This window comes from Apus apus, chromosome 4, assembly GCF_020740795.1.
Source record: "Apus apus isolate bApuApu2 chromosome 4, bApuApu2.pri.cur, whole genome shotgun sequence".
In the NCBI taxonomy this organism is placed as follows: Eukaryota; Metazoa; Chordata; class Aves; order Apodiformes; family Apodidae; genus Apus; species Apus apus.
The window spans coordinates 109,708,134-109,729,043 of record NC_067285.1 but is presented as its reverse complement, the minus strand read 5'-3'; the positions used below and the strand labels follow the sequence as shown (position 1 = coordinate 109,729,043).

The window sequence follows — 20,910 nt, the reverse complement described above, 5'->3', positions numbered from 1 at the left end:
AGGGCTGTGGCAGGAAGGAGAGGGCGTTTCAGCACCTCGCCATCGCCGAGGAACTTGTTCTGCCCTGTGGTTGTTAGCAGGGAGAAAAAGTGTCTTAATTCTCGAGACGGATAAGCTGCCGGGTGCCGTGCTATTGTGACATCTGGCCCGTCTGCTTACCCTGGTAATACCGAGGTCTCGTTCCCTTCCTGGTCTTGCTACCAGGTGGCAGGGCTGTGCCTTCGGGGAGAAGACCCGAAAGCACCGCGTCTGTGCTCCCAACTCTTCCCAACACCTGCAACTTGCCGTTGTTCAGAGCACAGCGTCCCTTCCTGTCATCTCTTTTTCATTTAAAGAAAACGCCGTTCTGTTTACTTAGTTGTTTGTTAGACACGGACTCTGGTGGATGCTTGAGGAGAAGTCAAAACATGCGAGACAAATTGCTGAACAAGTCTCAGAATACAGCAAGGGGGAATAAAATTCCTGATAAGCACATCTGGCAAGAAACTCGGGCAAAGGGGAGATTTTAATGAATGACTCGAGTGCAGAAATGAGCTGTTTCCAGGCTGTTTCTGAATTGGCTGAGAAAGGTGAGGTGATAAGCCACAGCCAGAGTTTAAAGGAAGAACAGCATGACTAAATGTCTGCTGTATTTGACAGCCTGTTCTAAAAATGAAAAACCCCAAAGCTTGTTGTTAGTACACCCGGGCATTCACTTAGAGCAAAAAAACCTGGCTGATAACTCAGCATCCTGTTTTCTTTGAGGAAAATCTATTCACCTGTTAGCAACAGGATCATTATTTTGTCTATCAGGTCATAAAAATCCTGCCTAGTTTGTTACCATTCTAGTGTTTTCAGTTTTTAATAAGATCTTTGTTTACTTAGCCCTGAAAATATTTAAATAGTATTTTTTTCTTTGATATCTAGAGTTAAAGAAAATACATGAAAGATGTTCAATGTAGTAATTTAAGCCTGAGATTAAATGTAGCTGTCCTCTAATTGATTAGTGCGTAGGAATAGATTTGCTGTCATCAAATAAAAATAGAATGGCTGCCTGGCCATTGTATTTGCCTGCATTTATTTATTTTTTTTCACATGTATTTGTGAGCTCTCTACTAATCTGCATGTTTTTCAGCAGTAAATGCAATGTAACAGGTCAGAATCATTTGGAAAAAAAACAAATAAAACCCAAACCCCAGCTACTTTTGCTGTAGGCAAAGGAATCTCATCATCTTGGTTTTGAGGATTTTTTTTTTTAATTTCCTAGAAGGAAATGTGAGGCTTGGTGAGAATTATTGTGCTTCTTACATACAAAGGTGCAGATTTTGAAATTGGAAGAGCTGTTTAGAGTTAAATTTTGACAAACAGCTGTATTTGCAATGTCCCAGCCAGCTGTTGAGGGTATTAGGATTGTTGTGTTTTAAACTGAAACAGGAATAGTGCTAAATGTTGTACCAAAGTTTTGCTTCGTTTTTCTAATAAAAACCAATCAGAATAAATGGAAGTTTTTGTGTCATGAAAGGTGTAGAATGAACTAAGTGTGTGTTCTTGCTCTATCCTGTTTACATCTTCGCTTGCAGTCTTAGCTCTTTTCTTTGTAGGTGGATCAGATACCTTCACTTCTATAAAGTAGAACAGAGCTGAGCTCAGGCCACCTGATCTCAAAGAGTGAGCTGTGCTCGTGATGGGATATAAACAGTGGTTTTAAGGCCCAGGAGTTGCCCTTTGTCTATGTATGTGGAAGTTTGTAGTAGATGTTTTGCATAATTTCAAGGGGCAGCATTATAACTACCCTTAAATAACAAGGTCACGTCTGTGAGCAAAAGAGGATGGGAAATGGTAAAAAACCATTTTCGTTTCACAGTAGAGTCTATTTGTGGATGGTTGGGGTGGGGGAAGTGCATCCAGATGTGTTTTCATATTGACAAAGTGAAAATGAAATCTGACTGTATGGTATTAGCTTAATCTCTGCCAGCTGCTGTGATACAGATGTCTTTGTATGCCCCATGTTATAGTGGCCCCTTGCTTTAGCCCTTCTGCTGGCCATCTGTAAGGGCCCAGAAGGGATTTTCTTATTATTTGGTTCACAATTCGTTGCTGGAGGCAAGGTGAACTATGTAGGTGTCTTCATTTTACTGATGTTCATTTTTCGGGTGCCTGCTGGCTGTAGCCTGGGATTTAAGTCACTGTCTAGTTTGTAGTAATTCCTTTCTGTATATTTTTTGCTGTTGTTGTTCAGGTTTGTGGAGTCTGTTGTTTTGTGTGGGTGTTTTTTTCGCTCTCTAGTATGTGTGTGATGTGATTCACTCCCTAGTATACTCCATGGTTTACTTCCAAGAAAAGTCTTGCTGTTTTCAGGAATTTGCAGCCTTGATGCTGTTTGTCTGTATCCTCCTCCCTTCCTTGGCATTGTTTTGTGACTTTTGACCTTAAGTTGGGTAATACTTTACGTTTTGTGTGGGATGGCATGTGGAATTGAGGGCTAGTTTGGTAGTGTTCCTACAAAACTTGTTGGAAGTTGGCTTCTTTGTTCAAGGAAGTCCTTAAGCTTTACCCCAGTTGGGTATTGGTAAAGCCAATGCTTTTATCAGAATATATTCATCTAGTGTTTTATTAGACTGCCTGAAAGATGGGAAGATCTTTTGTCACCACTTCATACCCTCGGTATGCAAAGCTGCAGGCAGTGGAATCTTACAGAAAAAGAGGGGGAAACTGGAAAAAAGGAAAATCTGATAGTGAGAAAGTGTAACACTAGCGTGGGTCTAGGGCACATGTAGACACACTGCAGATCTTCTCCTGATTAGAGTTAAAGCAGCAGGATTTTAACTCACTGGAGTTGGTCAGAGTTGAGAAGAAACAGATACTGAGATTTGGATTTATAGAAATAGAGAGAGTAATGAAGGATTTTTTTCAAGAGCAAGAATTCTTAGCAGGTTTTTTTCTGACATGCAGGAACTAAGTGAGATTTAAGGTCCCTTCCAACCAAGGCTATCTTATGACTAGTGTTAAAGAGCAAGATGAAGATTAGACCAGAAGCACAACTGTTTAGTTTAAAATGAGTCACTCAGTAAAAAACCAGAGAGAAATGAATGCTTTTCTTGCAGCTAGTTCCAGTTCTGTGGGTATGTGCAGGATTTAGGGATGAACGGGTCCATTTCCTGTGTCTCATCCAAATGTTTGCTCAGTAGGTGGAGTCTGTGAGACCAAGTCCATTATTCATTATACAGTGAGCGCCCAAGGGGGCTGATGAAGAGTACACTGCACCCAAGACAAGTGAGAATTTTACAGGGTATGCAGTAGCAGTTGGTTAAACCACTTTCTCAAGGTGTGTGCTGTTGGTACAAAGGTACCCTCTGAAGGCTGGATTTTTTTCTCCTCACTTTTCTAATTGGGTAAACTTAAAGCTTAAGTGTGGTCACAGCACAACTTGGATGACTGGAGGTCACGATGCAGGGGCAGATAACAAAGCTACTGTCTGGGGTGGTGGTGAGGCTTAAATAATGAGATAACTCTTGGGGAAAGTTGAGGTTTGCATCTGGTAGAGAAAGATAATATGAAAAGATAAAATACATATTTGTTACTTGAGGGAGAAGTCAAGTGGGAAGAATGAGATAAAGGAAAACAATGGGAGTGGATGGAAAGGAAGCATTTCACGGTGCAGTTTTTTTTCTCTACAGTGTTACTGTGAAAATTCCTTCTGTTCTAGCTGCACTTGCACCCAATTTTATTACCTAACTGTCAGCAGGATCAACATAAAATTTAAATAGACCTACTTGAAATAATATTTTTATGCAATGGCAGGTGACTTCAGACAAGCTGTTTTACCATAAAGCAAATAGATTCTGTACAATGTGTGTCCAAGGCCTTTAATGTGCAAGCACTTATTTATGGTGCTTGAGAATAGATAGTCTCCTGCAATCCAGTTTATCATTAACCTGGTCTTGGTTTCTGTACAGTTGGAATAATGATGTGTACTCAGCTTATAAAACCTCGTGTATTCTACTGTTCAAATATTTGCATAATCGGTACTTTCCTAACAGTTTCTTAAACTAAGCTTTTGGAGGAATGTGATCTTTAGCCATCCTCAGAAGCTGCTGTGTTATTTTTGGTGTAACTTGAAGACTTACTGAACTTTCTGTTTATTAACAAGATAGTTCTATAGTACAGTATAAAGTCCTATAAAAACACGTGGGTTACTTTTACATGTAAAATTGCAGTGTTTTATATGAACTTTGGCATAGGTGATGTAGTGAGCCACTGTCCTTGAACATGTTTTTAAGAACATTATTTTAGATTTTCCCTCTTGAAAGAAAACTCAGAGCCCTGTAATTTCGTCTGTGAACTTCAGCTTACTACACTGGTAACTTTGGACAAGGGAATGTGTTTGGCTTCAGTTCTACATGATAATTCAGTGTTCCTTATTATTTCAATTAATGAATCATGTGCTGTCTCTGTGTGCATTACCTCCTCCCTGCCCTTTCACCCCCACCCAAAAACAGTTAATCACCCATCAGGTTTATTTGCACAGTTCCTTATTCTCATTGAAACCAATGTCTATAAAGGTCTTTCTGGGTCACTAGATCCAACCATCCTCATTGTCAGCAGTCTGTAAAGTAATCAAGCTCTACTCCCACAGCCTTTCAGCCTGCTGCAAGCCAAAACTGTCAACACATCCCAGCTTTTTCAGGTCAAAGTGAAACAATCTTCCAGGAAGAAAAAGGCCCTTCAAAAGTGCCTTGTCAGTGTTTTATCTCTGATGTTTGGGTTTTTTGGCTTGCTTTTTTAAATTTTTATTTTAATGCCAAATCAGAAATGTGTTCTGATGGAACTGCTGTTTAAGAAACAAGATTTACTAAAATTGGTGAGCTTCAGGAGCTGTAGCATCTCCACACAGAGAGGCTACTCAAAGCCTGAGCTGTGTAAGGAAGGCAGTTTGCTTGCTCTGTTGTCTGCTGACCTTGGAGCTTGTTTCTAGTGTCCTGTGTGTGCCTCAGGTGAGATTTGTTTTACCCTAAGACTTGTCAAATCTCCATGATTATTTCCATGTTTTATCCAGAGGTATTGAATCTTAGTTGTGACTTAATATTTCTTATGCACTGATTTGCTGGGTTAATTGTTCTGGGATTTGCTTATTTTGAAAGGACATATTAAAGATCAGTGTGGAAGGGACTGGAAAAAATAGGATATATACTTTGCACATAAGTATCTCGAAACATGGTTGCATTCAGTTGCTGTAGTGCTAACACCTGCATGTAGGAGGAAAAAGTCAAGCTATCTTCCCTTGAAACTGAACTCTGAAAGTGTCTTAATAGCATGTAAATTAATTTCACATCCAGCCTGAGACTTCAACTTTTCTACTCTCTTGTTCCTCTAGTTAGAGCTAACAAGTTAAACTGCTGTTCTGCAGAATATGTAAACTTAACTTTCAAGTTGAACTTGCACTGTGTGAAATATAGAAAGTAGCTAATAGATACATTCCATGGTGCTGTAGTTTTGACTGTGAATGCTTCCAACTTGCAGATCTCTTGTAATTATCAGCACTTTGGATGGACGAATTGCTGCACTGGATCCAGAGAACAGTGGGAGAAAACAGTGGGATCTGGATGTGGGATCAGGTTCTCTTGTGTCATCCAGTCTCAGTAAACCAGAGGTAAGGCTCAGTCTCTTTGCTGACTACATCTTTAAAAAACAGATTTTTTTATAATAAAATGAACGATTCTTTTTCTTCATGCTTGATGGATGTTAAATAATGCAGCAAACTTAGTAAAGATAAAGTTTGATAGCTGTTCTCAAACTTGTTTTTTGGAGCGCTTACATCATGTTGCCATTTCAAACTAGAGTGTCAGCGTTTTAGTCTTGTGATTGACGTATGTGATAACTATCAAACTAGATGATGTAACTGGATTTGGGAATTGTATGCAAGTGGCGATTGAAAACAAGTTGCTTGTAGTTTGAAACGAATTAAAGGATTGTCTCCTTTGTATTACTAGGGTGTGTTTTGGCAAGTGCTGACTTTTTCCCCCCCTTAAGAAAAGCAAAAGTCCTTGTGACTTAATAAACACAGGATTGTTGTGGTGGGTTTTAACTACATAAACAGTCTGCCTATGAAGTAGAATGTGTTAGCAATGAAATAGAGTGCTAAAGATCACTCAAGTACTGAGTGGTAAAGCGGTGCCTTACTTCTTACTGATTAACTGTAAGAAGGAAATCTAAAGAGTTAAATTACTACTTTGGTGCTGTTTCCACCATCAGTTTGAATAAACTTAGGCTGGAAATCAGGAGAAAGTTTTTTTTGCTTTTTTTTCTGCCCTAAAGAAGTGAGATCCATGAGTCATTCTCTCCTAGAATTAGGAGGAATACATGTACCAACTAACAGGTAGTTTGTGGTGATGACAAATTACATGGTCCTTCACTGTCATGGGTGGTTGGATTTGATGACCAGTCCTATATTGTGCTTTGGCATAATGTGCATCGGAAAGTTGAGGTGGAATTCAAGGGTGTTCAGACTCTGAGCATCTTGCTTGTGGTTCTTTGTTGGTGTCCAGTCTATCTGACCTCCACTTTGATATAAAGAATTCTAAGGGAGGATTTGGTCTGTTGCTGTGGTTAGTTTAAGTTTGACAGCTAGAAATAATAATCTCAGATTGCAAAAGTAATGTGAATGTGAACTCATGTTCTTCGTTTCTGAGAGAATTTTATTTACATATTCAACTTTGGGTCTTGTTGAGACATGATTTTGTGTTTAACATGGATTTTTGTGCTGAAGAAAAAACACAGTAAGAAAAGAGAACTTCCTACAAGTGTGTCCTAGAGCAGAATTCAAAACAATACAAAAACTGTAGAGAGGAAGGTTCCTGTTACAAATTGTGGTCCTTCATAAATGTTTTCAATACTAGATACTTAAGTATTGTTCTGTTGCCTGTTGCTGCAAAGTTTCTAATGATCACTGTGGAAATAAAACAACTGGTTATAAAACATACATTTGAAATATATGCAAATATAAACTTCATTTTTCAGTACAATTTAGGACATGAGCCTGGGGTTTTAAAGATTTCAAAAATGCAACCATTTAATACATTAGAAGTGTTTTTTGCAAATGTAGATTTCATTGCTCAACGGATCTGTCCAGAGGTTTGGTCTTTTTCCAGCATGGTATGACTAGAAACTAAAGGCTGGTGCTTAGACAACAAAAATTGTAGTTTGTCCAAGCAGTATTTAGTTCCCTTTTGGGGCTACAGGTTAGCAGCTTATGGGAATCATAAAAACACTGTTTTGAATAGCATTTGTTACATGCACAGGAAGTTTTCAGATGAGCTTTCAAGTTGTTTCATTCCTGCGACTGTGGCCAAAGACTGATAGATTTTGGCAGTTAAGATGCAGAGCTTACGAGAGAACTAATTTTGGAAGTAAAACTTCATTCTGGCCTTTTAGAAGCCATGAAGCATTATGTATTTGGGCCTTTTTAGACTTACTGTCATGTAAACAAATGCTGTTTAAGATAAGACAGAATTCTAACAGGAAACAAAAGTGATGCATACTCTAAATAAGGTACACTGAAATCTTAATCTGCTGTCAGTATGAGCTGAAAAACTTCACCCAGTGAATCTAGACACTGCTTGAGTTTGTAATTGGGCTCATTAAAGTTGTTGGGGCAATCTTGTTTCATGTCAAAAAAGTCCGTTAAAGTCTCAGAGGCTGTCATCTCCCCACTCTACAGTGTTTTCTCTCTGATTTGGGCATGTGGCATGTTAATTTTTATTCTCTCAAACTACTGAGGTTTTCTCTTCCTCTTCTAACATTTTTGAGGTAAAAAAGGTCTCTGTGCTTGCAACCACAATATTATTTTCATCATAAACCAGTATCATCATGTCAACCTACATCTTCTTGCAAGAAATGGCAGATGAGAAACTTTTTGTGTTACACTTGCAGTTTTAAATATTTGTGTTCTTTCAGAGTGGGGAAAGTGTGGTGCTGTGTCTTAACTGCTTTTATGAGGGTTTTTTTAACTGTCTTGGATGAGAGTGCAGTGAACTGTAGTTCCAGGTCCTGATGCAAAAGCATTAATTTAATTTCCAAGCACCTTTTAAGAAAAGACATTAGATCTTCAAAATTCCAGTGTTTAATAGAAGAGTAGTTACTTCCTTTGCCTAACTGTAAAATGTCAGCTTGGCTGTCTGGAGCTCATGTGTTAATTAGCAAAGAGAGGTAGTAAAATTTCAAATGTTCCAGCAGCTCTGTCAAACACTTCAGATCTTGAAACTACTGCTTAAGACACTGACAAGTGAGATGTTCATCGTTTGTCACGTGAACAGATCAATTAGAAAGGCAAGGCTGCTGAACTACTAATTGTGTGTCTGTGTGACAAAAACGGAAAAATTAATTCCTTGCCTCTAAGCTCCCAACATAAACAGTTGTGGTCAGGGTGGCACTGCTGAAAAGATATGACTCTGCATTTCAGTCTTGTGCAAAAGAATTTAAAAACTGTGTTTCCCTATCCCTTTTGAAAAAGAAACGCCCTTCTCTATAAAAGCTTTACGTTTACAACTCCATAATTTCTCTTTACCTGCACATAAAGATTGCTTGCTGAAGTTCAGGGGAAATCTGAATGTCAACTTTTTTAAAAGGGAGCTTACTTTCAATGAAAACACTTTAATTTAGTCTTTAAAGTATAGCTTTGTAATTAATACAGCATCTGCACTTGGATGGAAGAGAATACTTTTGGGAGAATCAGCCTGTTAATATAATGATGTTAAATCATAGTGAGATGAGAGAACTGCCTCTCAAGCAGTGGAAATGGTTCATAACACATTGAGACTGTTGTCGTTTACTTACAAGGGTGATAGGTTCTCTTACCTGCTAAATTACTTAATGGGCTTACGACTCTTTCTTTTTTGAGGATCTATTATGTGTGAAAAATGGAAGTGTGCACTTGCATGTATATTAAAATGACTGGCCAGTCGTGGCTAGTGATACTGATGGGACAGGGTGAAGCTGGAGAAGAGATGGAGACAGGAAAAAAGCTTACTGTGGGATGGATAAATGGTAAAGATACTCCTGTGAAAAACCTGGTCACTGATGTTCGATGAGAAAGGGGAATTGATGGTGATGGGAGAGTAAAAAGACATTCCCAACTGCAACGTGATTTTTCTTTGCACTGTCAGGAAGGCTGCAGGGAGCTCAGCCTGACAGGGCAGCTCCAGCCAGAGTAGTGTCAGAGGCTGCACTGGGATGTGCTCAATAACAGTAACTGCTTAGGTTCATGATTTGGCTGTTACAGACTAATCCCTAAGTAAGCATCTTACTTCCTTATTTGGGAGATTGGGGATCATGGGACAAAACGAGTTTCAGTCCGCAAGGCTGACATTTATAGCATGCATTAGCAAACATGCCACTGTATCCTGGAAAGATTAAATAATTGGGTTGTATCCTGTTACAAAGTCTGTCAACATCCTTATCCCTCTAAAGGCTCTCAGGATCTTGGAATTGCATTGTATATATATTAAACTCTTGTCTTTTTCCTTGTGATAGCCACATAAAATAAACTTTTCTACAAACTTGGACATCTGTGTGATCTCTTTTGGGCATAAAGGTGGCATATTTTTGTGGAAATAGCCCAGTATTACACCTTTGACATCCAGTGAAGTATGGAGATGCAAAGAAGTTTTATAGTGAAGTCAGCTGAAAACTAACTGCGTTGTAAGCAAGGTGAGCCCAGAGATACCTTTGGTAGTGTTCCTTTTTTGCCCTTTGGAGAGAACAGACTGATGCTTAGAGCAATGAGCTGGGAAAGGACTTTGAAATCCCAGGATCACCGAGGCTGGAAAAGACCTTTAAATCCAGCCAGCACCACTACATCAGCCAGACCATGGCACTAAGTGCCACATCCAGCCTTTCCTTGAACACCTCCAGGGACAGTGTCTCCACCACTTCCCTGGGCAGTCCATTCCAATGTCTGATCACCCTCTCTCTGAGGAAGTGCTTCTTAATATCCAACCTAAACCTCCCCTGGTGCAGCTTCAGGCTGTGCCCTCTCATCCTGTCACTGGTTGTCTGGGAAAAGAGCCCAGCCCCCACCTGACTACAACCTCCCTCCAGGTAGTTGAAGAGAGTGATAAGGTTCCCTCTCAGTCTCCTCTTCTCCAGGCTAAACAACCCCAGCTCCCTCAGCCTATCCCATAAGTCTTTCCCTCTAGTCCTTTCACCAGCCTCATTGCTCTCCTCTGGACCTGCTCCAGCACTTCAGTATCCTTCTTGCAGTGAGGGGCCCAGAACTGCAGACAGGACTCGAGATGAAGCCTCATCAGTGCTGTGTACAGGGGGAGAATCACACCCCTACTCCTGCTGGCCACACTATTCCTCACACAAGCCAGGATGCCATCAGCTTCTAGGCCACCTGGGCACACTGCTGGCTCATGTTCAACCAGTTGCCAACCAGTGCTCCCAGCTCCCTCTCTGCTGGTCTCTCCAGCCACTCCTCCCCCAGCCTGTAGCGCTGCCTGGGGTTAGTGTGGCCAAAATGCAGGACCCTGCGCTTGGTCTTGTTGAATTTCATGTCATTGGCCTCAACCCATCAATCCAGCCTGTCCAGGTCCTCCTGCAGCTTCTTCCTCCTCCCTGGCAGATCGACACTCCCCCCCAGCTTGGAGTCACCTGCGAACTGACTGAGGGTGGACTCAATCCCCACATCTAGGTCATGAATAAAGATGTTGAATAGGACTGGGCCCAATACTGATCCCTGAGGGGCAACACTGGTCACTGGATGCCAGCTGGATGCAGCTCCATTCACCATAATGCTCTGGGCCTCGTCATCCAACCAGTTTTTGGCCCAGTGAAGGGTGTACCTGTCCAAGCCATAGTTTGCTAGCTTTTTCAGGATGCTGAATCTCCAAAATCTCTGAAGTTCTGCTACAGACAAGATTTAATGTAAATTATGAATATTTTCTTTTTTTCTCTTTATCAACATCATAAACAATTTCAAATTTTCAGTGGTTTAATTGCCCAAAAGAAGTTCTAAGTTTTGCTGTGAAGTGTCCAGTCACCAGGGAATCACTTCAGGGTACTGACTGCCTGCACTTCCCTGCAGGCTGAATAAGGCCAACTCTGTGCTTAGTCACAGAATCATCAAGGTTGGAAAAGACCTTCAAAATCATCAAGTCCAACCCCCTGCCCAACAACCCCTAACCACTAAACCATCTGAAACACCACATCCACCTGTTTTTTGAACACCTCCAGGGACACTGCCTGTACCACCTCCCTGGGCAGCCTGTTCTAATGCCTCACCACTCTTTCTGTGAAGAAATTTTTCCTAATACCCAATCTGAACCTCTCCTGGTGCAGCTTGACCCCATTTCCTCTTGTCCTATCATGGGTCACTAGGGAGAAGAGGCCAACACCCACCTCACCACAACCTCCACTCAGGTAGTTGTAGAGAGCAATGAGATCTCCCCTCCTTCTCCAGGCTGAACAGCCCCAGCTCCCTCAGCCTCTTCTCATAGGGTCGTTTCTCCAGACCCTTAATCATCCTAGTTGACCTTCTCTGCACCCTCTCCAGCACCTTGATGTCCTTCCTATGCTGTGGTGCCCAAAACTGCATGCAGTGCTCAAGGTGTGGCCTCAGCAAGGCCAAGTAGACGGGCAGGATCACCTCCCTGGTCCTGCTGGTCACACTCTTCCTGATGCAGGCCAGGATGGTGTTGGTCAAGCCAGAGAAGAGCCAAAAGCTGTCCTGAGTTGCTTTGGGAACACAGGAAGAAATTCAGCAGCTGTCATACTTGGGCCTTTTACAGTCGGGTGTAGAGGAAATTACAAAACCCACACTGAAGCAGGTCAGGGCAAGACAAGAGGTCACAATGCCCTGTGAAGGCTTTGATTATGATTTCTGGATTCTTCTTTGTGTTCTCCCAGAGGTTAGGGAAGAGTAGATAATTTAACCAGCTCTTTGGAAGAGAAATCTTGTGACATCAATTTCAGGAAAGTCACAACCACCGCTTAGGGCACCACTGCAGCAGCACTTTAGTAGCCTGAAAAAAAATGAGGGTTTTATTTGGTCCGGGGCTTTCTCCTTTAGTTGTTTCTTTTTTTTTTTTCAGTGAAGTCACAGCCTGTAAATATCATCCAAGGAAAAGCTGAGGAATGTTTGTTTTGGGTGAGAAGTACTTAGGACTGTCAGACTTTTTTGAGTACTTCCATTAAAAGTTTATTGTAGGAGCTGCTGAATATTATTAATTTCTATTACACCTGTATAAATCTGTTCTGACTCTGCTAACAGTCATTGGACAAAGCAAAAAGATAAGTTTCAAATTACACAAGCATTATGAGAAAATGGTTTTCTGGATTCTGCTTAAAAATGAATGTCTCTATCTAGCTCACTGGTGTTTATTTTAACTTTTAATGTATTTGTGCATCTTAAAACAGCTAGCATGGGATGCATCAGCAGCAGAAGCGACCTTTCGTGCTTAGCACTTGGAAAAGTCTTTGTGCACTGAACAGGCTGTTTACAGGAGCAGATTCTGTGCAGTGGGGTCAGACTTTCATATACAGAGAATAACAAATTTGTTCTCATAAGCCTTTGAGTGTATGCAGAACTTTTTGAAGCAAAGGTTTACTCAAGGAAGTAAAGAATATATATTTTTTTATTTTTATTAATGTTATAACATTAATTTCCAGTCACAGTATGAATGCTATAATGCTAATTTCCAGGTGCAATATGTTGAGATCAGATGCAAAGCCTCAAATTGTCACTCTGTTCAAGCAGGCAGAGTGTAAATCAATGGACTTATTATTGAGGTCACTAATCTGGGGAAAATTCGTTTCCTAGCAGTAAGGTGGTATAATTTAGTAGTCTGGAAGAGCATTCTGGAAGAATTCCTTGTGTCTTGTAGCTGATCCTTATTTTTGTGTGCTACTGAGTCAAATGTTTTGATAGCTGGAGGTATCATTCCTGTAGAGGAAGACAGGGGCATTATCCGTTTCTCCATCATACAAGTTTTCCATAATAGAAATGAAACTAAAGTGTACTAAAGAAAGAACAAGATGTAGGGATTGATAACTATAATTTTATCGGAGGTGACCAGTTTAAAACTGAGAATACTGTGTAGTAAGAGATCCCACGACAGGTTATCAGCTGCCATCTCGATTCCTCTGCAGAGGAAGGAAATGTGATCCTGTGTTGCCTGCGGGTAGAGAGAGAGAGAGATTAGTGTCTTAAATGGTCCTGGAAAAGCTCATAATGAATAAGAAGTGAGTGTCCAGAATTGTACATCAAAGGAAGATAAATTCTAATTGCAATTGAGGCAGAGAAGGCATATTAGGGCTATCAAAGGGAGTGGAGTCTGTGTTTTGCAAGAAGAGAATAGATGTGACTGCTCTTTAACTACAGAGATGCATTATGATTTCTGATGGCACAAGCAGTTCCTTGGTGAAACAAAAAGCTGTAATTTTTGTAATTCTCCTGGAAGTGAAATTGTGATGGTGTTTAGTGGATGAAAAAATAGTTGGCAAAGGACTATTTTAAAATCCATGGACATTTATTGTGCTTTTCTGAGAAATGTGCCAGAAGTTGTGCTTTTCTAAGAAATGCCACCAATCTTTGCAATGTGAATTGGTAAACCTCTGGAGAAGGGGAATTGCTGTTGGATGCTTGAGCTGAGTTAGTGGTTAGTATGATACAACATTATTATTTTTGTTGAGGGGACAAGTAGGGCTGTTGCTTAGACAAGTGGTCCTGTGTGTTTATCAAAACTGCAGATCTTCACAGACAGTCATCCTCGTTCAATGTCTTGTTCAAATAAAAAACCCAAAAGACTTCCTATAACTGCAGCTCAGTGGCTGTCTTTCTGACACTTGCGGTGTAGTTAGCAGTGATAAAGCTCTGATAAAGTGCTGACGTGTGTCCTCTAACTCCTACTGTGAGGATGTTTGGGGGATGACAGCTTCTGTAATGAGACACGTGGGAAGCTATAGAATGGAATCTTACAGCTTGTGTGATATCAGAGCTCTCAGCCTCAGTCCTCACAAGTGGTGCTCTGCCTTCAACAAAGCCAGGAAAGTTTCTCAGAGCTGCTTTCATCTGTCACAGACATGGTCAAAATGTATGGCTGCAGATCTTGGAAGGGATGTTTACCATCAGCTTGCTGTCTCTGTTGTTTAGTTATCTTTATAGTAGCTTGTAATTTAATTACGTATGGTACACTGCCTGTTTTGAATTGGCTGTTAAGCAGTTCTAGTGTTCACAGATATTAAAATGGATCAGCTATAGTAATGCCTACACAAATACCTGTTTCAGCACAGGGGATGGAAAACTCATATACAGGAGCTCAGCGTCTAAAAAGGAACAGTTATTTACTCTGCCCTAAAGCCTTTTTGAACTTTTCAGCCAGTATCTTTATCTGCAAAAGAAAGTGCCTGTTTCAAGTGCTGAACACTTCAGACAGTTCAGCAAATCATTCCTCTTGCAGCACAGCTGCTGACATCTCATTTCCAAATTTCTTCTGGACTTTGTCCTCCACATGCAGGTGACTATGAATCTTTCTGTCAGAGTTCCTGCATGTTTCATGTACTCTACTTTCTTTGCATCCTTGAAGAGGAGTCCGTGCGTTTGCCTGTTGTGTTGTGTTCTGTTCTCCTGTACTGGGCTCTGCTTTCCTGTAGGAGTTGCCCTGTGACTTAATTTTTCAAGACACACAGACTTTGTGTCTGTATCTACGTTAGCACCCTGTCCAGGCAGGGCCAAGAGAAGACACACAAGGGCCAGCAGAGATCAGCTTAATTCCTGGACCCCTGAAGTGACATGGGCTTGTGCTATTGCCCATTCTCCCCATCTCTGAAGAGAAGCATTTTGCTTAGCTCCCAGGTGGTTCTATAGGAGCTCAGGTAGTTTGCAAGAGAGGTGGAGGTGAAGTTAAAACACGATGTTAAAACATCCAAATACTAGAAGAGTACTGATTTTGAATAGGGCCTATTTCTGTAGAGGCAAGGTTTGGGGTAATTTTCATTTTCTTTACTAATCTTCTCCCTTATGTGTTGGTTGTTGTAAGGAGCTCAGTGATGGGCTCAGTAGCTGCAGCTCTGGTTTGTCTCAGAAAGGACTGCTTTTAAGTTCCAAAAGACTGTTCCAGTCTTATTAATAAAACTTGCCACATTAAAGAGGGGGATGGAATAATGTCAAAATAAAGTCTTTCTTAAAGCACTGTGAGGTTTTTTTTATTATTATTAAGAAGAACAGTTTTTAAAAGTCTGTTACCATGGTAGCAGAGCAGGCTGGCATCTCTGTAGTCAAAACCCCAAGTCTTGTTTGACTATGATTAAAGTAACGGTAGTATTTTAGTTTGCTAGTCGTCAGAAGAGGGGTCTGTTTGATTGCACAGCAGTCATTACTGGGGACCTGATCTCTTTTGAAGCCAGGGCTGTCTAGTTAACAAAGTGTGGTTCCTCCTTTCCTGCATGGCTGCTCAAGGGAGGGCAGAAGACAGAGTAGGACTAATTGTTTTAATGGCAAACTCAAGCTGAACAAGATACTGTCCCTCTGGTGCTGGAATGGAGAGTATAGTTCTGAAGCTGCTGCACTGCTGTTATCTGTTGCTTTTTGCACTGTTTGTATAAAAGACAGTTTTATCAGGACCCTGGTAGCTTAGATCTGATCAGATTTTAAGATCTGAAGTGTAGAATCATGACAGATACCAGCTATAGTAATTTAATTAAGTTGCTGGATGGACATTGCAGGTGTTGCTTTGAGGAGAGAGAAAAAAAGGTATTTTCAAATGAGTTCTCTGGTACTTATCCATCATATGCAGAATACAGGGCCATGAAAAGTTACATGTATGATTTGGCCCAGTCTTCTCTAACCAATGAAAAATGAAAGATAAACTACCAGCTTGTGGAATATGGCTGATGATGGAAGGAGAAGACAGACTGAAATAGGTACATTTTCTGTTATAAGCATCTTAGTATGGGCAGGAGCAGGAGATGAGGTTTGGTCACTTTCTTCTGGGTGAGCCATACAGGCTTATGATAAAAATCACCCTGAGGTTCAAGAAACATCTATGGTCCCTGTTGCTGTGCAGAGCTGGTGTGCCCTTTCAGTGTGTCACACCCCACCAGAGGAGAAACCTGTTTCCATGGCTTCTCTGATGTGCCGCTCTGGCACAGGCTGGCCTTTACCTCTACAGAGGAGGAAGGCCACATAATCCTGCCTCCATAAACTGCTCCATAAAATACTGATTCATCAGATGTCCAAGTGTGGCCTTTCTCACGGTCCTGGTCTTGAAGGCAGTCTGGGCACGTTAACAGAAGCCGGAGGTGGTCAGGAACAGGGATGCACTTTGTAAACAAGTTTAGTGCTAAGATCAGAAGTAATGCCATTCACAAGAAGGAAAGTTTTTCTAGACAAAACAAGCACCTGTCTGATGGTATTTCCTGCTTCAGCTTCCGCGTTGCCCTTGAGCATGTCTAGGAAGGTCATTTTACTGATGTAAATCATGGACTCCCCTTTGCAGTCAATTTTCTTCTTAGCTGGTTAAGCAGCATTGTATGCTCTGAAGAATACTTTGCTCTTGTACCAGTGCTTTAGGCAGTGGAATAGCTTAACTCAACAGCCTTTGGTTTTCAAAAAATTGTACTAGTACCTTGGTCTTTGCTCGCTTCTTGAGGAAGCAGTGATGTTGTGGGTCTTGCAGATAGTCTGAAGAAAAATACCTCCTTAGACTCTAGTTGGCCCCAGTGGACTCCTGTTTGATTTGGTTTGCCTGTTAGTAAGTGTGCTGTTATCCTTGTAGTACTGAAGGGAAAATGGATGAATGAACATCCTGAAATTCAAAGCTGAAGAGGAGAAATAACCTCTTATATTGGAAAGAAGTCGTAAACCAGTGCATCTGTGCAGATAACTCCCTGCGTGCATATAAAAAAAGGAAGGGCAGAGGATAAATCAGTTCCAGACCAACTTGAACTGGGGACATCTCAAGACCTTGCCCGGTGTGTGTGTGTACATGTCTCACCTAAAAAATCTGTAAATGTTTATAGTAGGGATACCTGTTATTACTGTATGCCTGTGCATTTTTAAAAAGTGGAATGTACAATGATTCCTTTCTCTTTCCCAGATTTGTCTGTGCAGACTCTTGTTTTCTACCCTTTAGAGTGAAGCTGCCATATGTGGCTTTTAATATGTTGCCTAGATTAATTTTAAAGGGGCTTAAAAGACAGTTCTCACTGAAAAGTAGCTTTCTTAAGAACATGCCTGATGTTGGCTTTGATCCTGTTTGCTACAGTGATCCTATGGTAGAGATAATCATAGAGGGAAAAAATTGGTACCCCTGTCATTTAAGCTCATATAGGTTAGTCTTAGTTAATTAGTAACTGGAATGAAGCTGTCACAGTTTATAGTAAGAGTAAGATCTGAAAACCACAAGCTGAAGTGCTAGAAAAACATAAAGACACAACACTTTCTATTCTAAGGAAAATATTTTGCTTGTGCTTAGTTGTTTTCCTTGAAGTTAATGGCAAGTCCAATTGGAAACGATCATACTGCCTGGTTTGGCACCAGACTCTACGTGAGCAGGCTTGGGTTTTGCTTCGTATGATAAAGAATGTTAGGTACGGGAGACGAATGTCACACTTCCTATTAAACAGCTTGTGGAAGCTTTAGTACTTCAGCTTGTTTTGATCTCTGTTTACACGACATTTATTTTTCCTTTTCTTTTTCCCTCCACTCTCAGTCAGCAGCTTCCCTCCACCCATCAACCTGCCGCGCACCCTCGCGTGCGGTGCCCTCCTTTCCAGTAAAGAGTCTAGACAGCAAATTCCCTGGTAACATATGCCATTTCGGATCGTTATGCCTTTTTGCTTTTTTTTTTTTTTTTTTTTGTGAAGGCTTTTTAGAAACTGCATTACCTCACCCGTCGGCCTGGAGATTGAGCAGGCAGCATCGCTGATAGGGCTGCAGCCCCCTGCGCTGAGCCAATGGAGAACTTGGGCTTCAAACTCTTAATGAGCAAAAGAGCAGCGTCTCATTTAGGGCTCGGTAGTTAATGCGGGGTGTTTTGTTGGGTTTTTTTTTAAGTGTTACTTCTGAAAGACAAGCCACTTAACAATTATGTGCCATATTGCTGACCAGTGAAGCTGAACAAATAGCTATTTACATTGACAGATCAGAGGAATGTGTAAGTGCATCGTGGTAACCTACATTTTCTGTGCCAAGAGATTTGCAGCTGACTGCCTGGGTGACTCACTCCTTGGATTAGGAGATGAGGTAATGCTTTTGAGATACGGGGTGATGTCATTCCTTTACCTGAGCTGCATGCCGATGCTAGTTACTAGTACTTTCAAGGAAAGTCCCTTTGCTGCTGCTGATGTACTAGAGAATGAGCTGCAAAGCTCAGAGAGGAGTTGTTATTATTTCTGTCCTCCTAAAGCCTCTGGCTAAACTGCTCTTTTAAAACATGTCAGCACAAGTGCCCACAAATACCTTTTGTTACTCGTGTGTGCACCTGCAAGTGTGCACATTTGCATACCTGCCCCATTCTTCAGATAAAGGTATTTTACTCAGAGTGGACCTTTGTGGTAATCAGTTGCAGTCCCTTGTCAGCATCATGTCTTGTAATCCCATTTACAGATTGATTCATCTTAAAAGAAGGTGATTTCCCCCCTCTCTCCTGTTGCGAAATACCAGGTGTGGTGGCTAGTAACTGAAATGCCTAGCTTGCACTCACGGTCAGTTTAACCCCATCTGCTTGTACTCAGGCATTGTCCTTCAGAACTCTTGCTGCTGCCTGTGCTCCCTTTCCTGATGTGATCACCAACACCAGTTGTGTCTTTTCTCAGCCTTTCTTTCCCAAGGTCGTGCAGGACGTGCTGCTCCCATAGATGCCCTCAAGGTTGGGAGCACGGGCAGGTGGTCAGCAGAGCTGACCAAAATGCTCTCGTATGTCCTCTGCAATTTATAGGTTCTGAGTTTTCAACAATAGAGTTGGCAGTGCCCTGCTGCTGGGGATTTTTTGAAGGCATACAAGCCATGACCTGATTTGACCCATATCTTGGGAGTACACAAGTGTATGTTGCTGAGTGAGCTTCATGTATGGTGGGAATTTGGGTGTGTGGTTCCCAGAAATGGCCAACACTTTGCCTGTTGTTTGTTGGTGGAATATTTCCAGCTCAAACCCTGGAGCAAGAGCTTCAGGACAAGGGAATTGCTTAAGGTGGCTTGTGTCACACTCTCCCCAGAGGTTGAAGAGTTACCCACTGACAGTCCCCCTTGCTCAGCAGCAATTTCTGGGCAGTTTGCACCTCTGTCTCCTCATGACCATCTGATGGGAGGGTCTGCAACCCTTGTAGCATGCTGTGTTACAAAGCCGTTGCAATTGTGGCTTCCAGCAAGTATACCTGATAGTCTGACCCTGCCAGTGGCTGTCTGGCTGCCACTGGCACTTGTCTAGTTTTACCACCCTATATGAATAGAGCTGACTGATGGCCAGTGGAATTTCTTCAGGATCTAACTTGAAGTTAGTTGATGGCTGGATTTGCTGGGCTCTGTGTGCTGAAACAGTGGTACAGGAGCTGCTTTGGTTTTTTTATGTTTGGAAAGCTGCTTATAGAAAGAACTTTTTCTGTTAATTCTTATTTTTATATGCAGTATGTCATATTGCTGGAGGTCATGGTGGGCTCCAAACTACTTGCAGGTAAATGGACCATGTGCAGGAAGAAAACATAGGTAGGATTTATTAATGCAAAGTAATAGCTGCACAGGCTAAAAGTTGTCATAAAAATTATTAGTTATTTCTGAAAGAATATATTGCAAAAACCTTCTAATATTTTACTCTTCTGCTTTGAATGTTTGAACAACATACTCCAACATGGTTACAGCTGCAACTTTGACACTGACATCTTTTGTTTGTAAAAAGCTATTTTCCAAAGTCTGCATGTTTTTGTTTCTAAAGATCACAAGGCTGGTCTTGAATATAAAACTTTATGTAAACCTTATTTGTTTGCTTTATTTTTCCGCTGATCAGGTGATTTCTACAAATAATCCCTCCCTACACACATTTGTGCTTTTTTGTTGGCTTATTTCTGTAAGTGTGTGTATGGAAACGTGTGTATGTGTATTTTTCCTCCCAGGTGGTTGGCCATAATGCAACATTATTTGTGCATCAAAGATCTTCTGCCATGTCTCCTCCAGGATGTTTGGCCTTTTTTGCTGTAAGATAAATATCTGGGAGGGAAATAGCATAGCTCATTTTGCTGTGTGAAGAACTTTGCAGCTACTCTCAGGGGTTTGTTTTTATCATCTCTTCAATTACACATTGTGTTCCTGAGGGGAGTTTTTATTTTGTCAGTCATCAGGAGGCTTTTCAAAGCCAGAAGGTATTGATGTTGGATCCTTTAGGAACCTTAAATACAGTCACCAGCTTTGTTGGGTAGCTCACCTAAATTTTGTTTTTGAATGAGGTGTGTCAGACAGTGTAAGAAAAGATGTTAGTCGTGACTTGCACATATTTACAAGCTCTGTCTTTCCCTCCCTGTTGACGTGAATCCCAACTTTGCTTAATGTTGTTTGCTCATCTGTGACCCAGTTAGAGGAATAGAAAGTGTCATATTTGAGGGAATTTTAATCACGCAAAAGATACAGTTTCAGATCCTCACAGTGATTCCAGAAATAATAACCAGAAACCTTCTGGATCTTTTATATGGTTTCAAAATACACATCTGTGCCTTGGAGTCTGAGGAGGAATATTTGGTTTGAAATTACTAAATATACATGTACCAGAAGTAGTCTTTAAATCCTAATGTGCAAGGTCTCTGAATTTAGTGTAATTATGTTGTAGGATACTGCCCAAATGGACAGAGCTTCTGAAAAAGCATTAAAATCTTCCATGTTAATCCATATCCTCAAAAGCTAAGATTACATGGATTACAGTTTCTCACTGTTATTGATGGGCACAGCCA

At 41.1% G+C, this 20,910-nt stretch overlaps 1 protein-coding gene across 2 annotated transcripts in view; it reads left to right on the top strand.

Moving 5' to 3' along the window:
* EIF2AK3 (eukaryotic translation initiation factor 2 alpha kinase 3) overlaps positions 1–20,910 on the top strand; it is a 44,944-nt gene that overhangs the window by 784 nt on the left and 23,250 nt on the right. For both annotated transcript variants that reach the window (XM_051619531.1, XM_051619532.1), the window contains exon 2: positions 5,500–5,629. In XM_051619531.1, the coding sequence (XP_051475491.1) occupies positions 5,500–5,629 (130 nt within the window). The remainder of the gene's footprint in view (positions 1–5,499; positions 5,630–20,910) is intronic.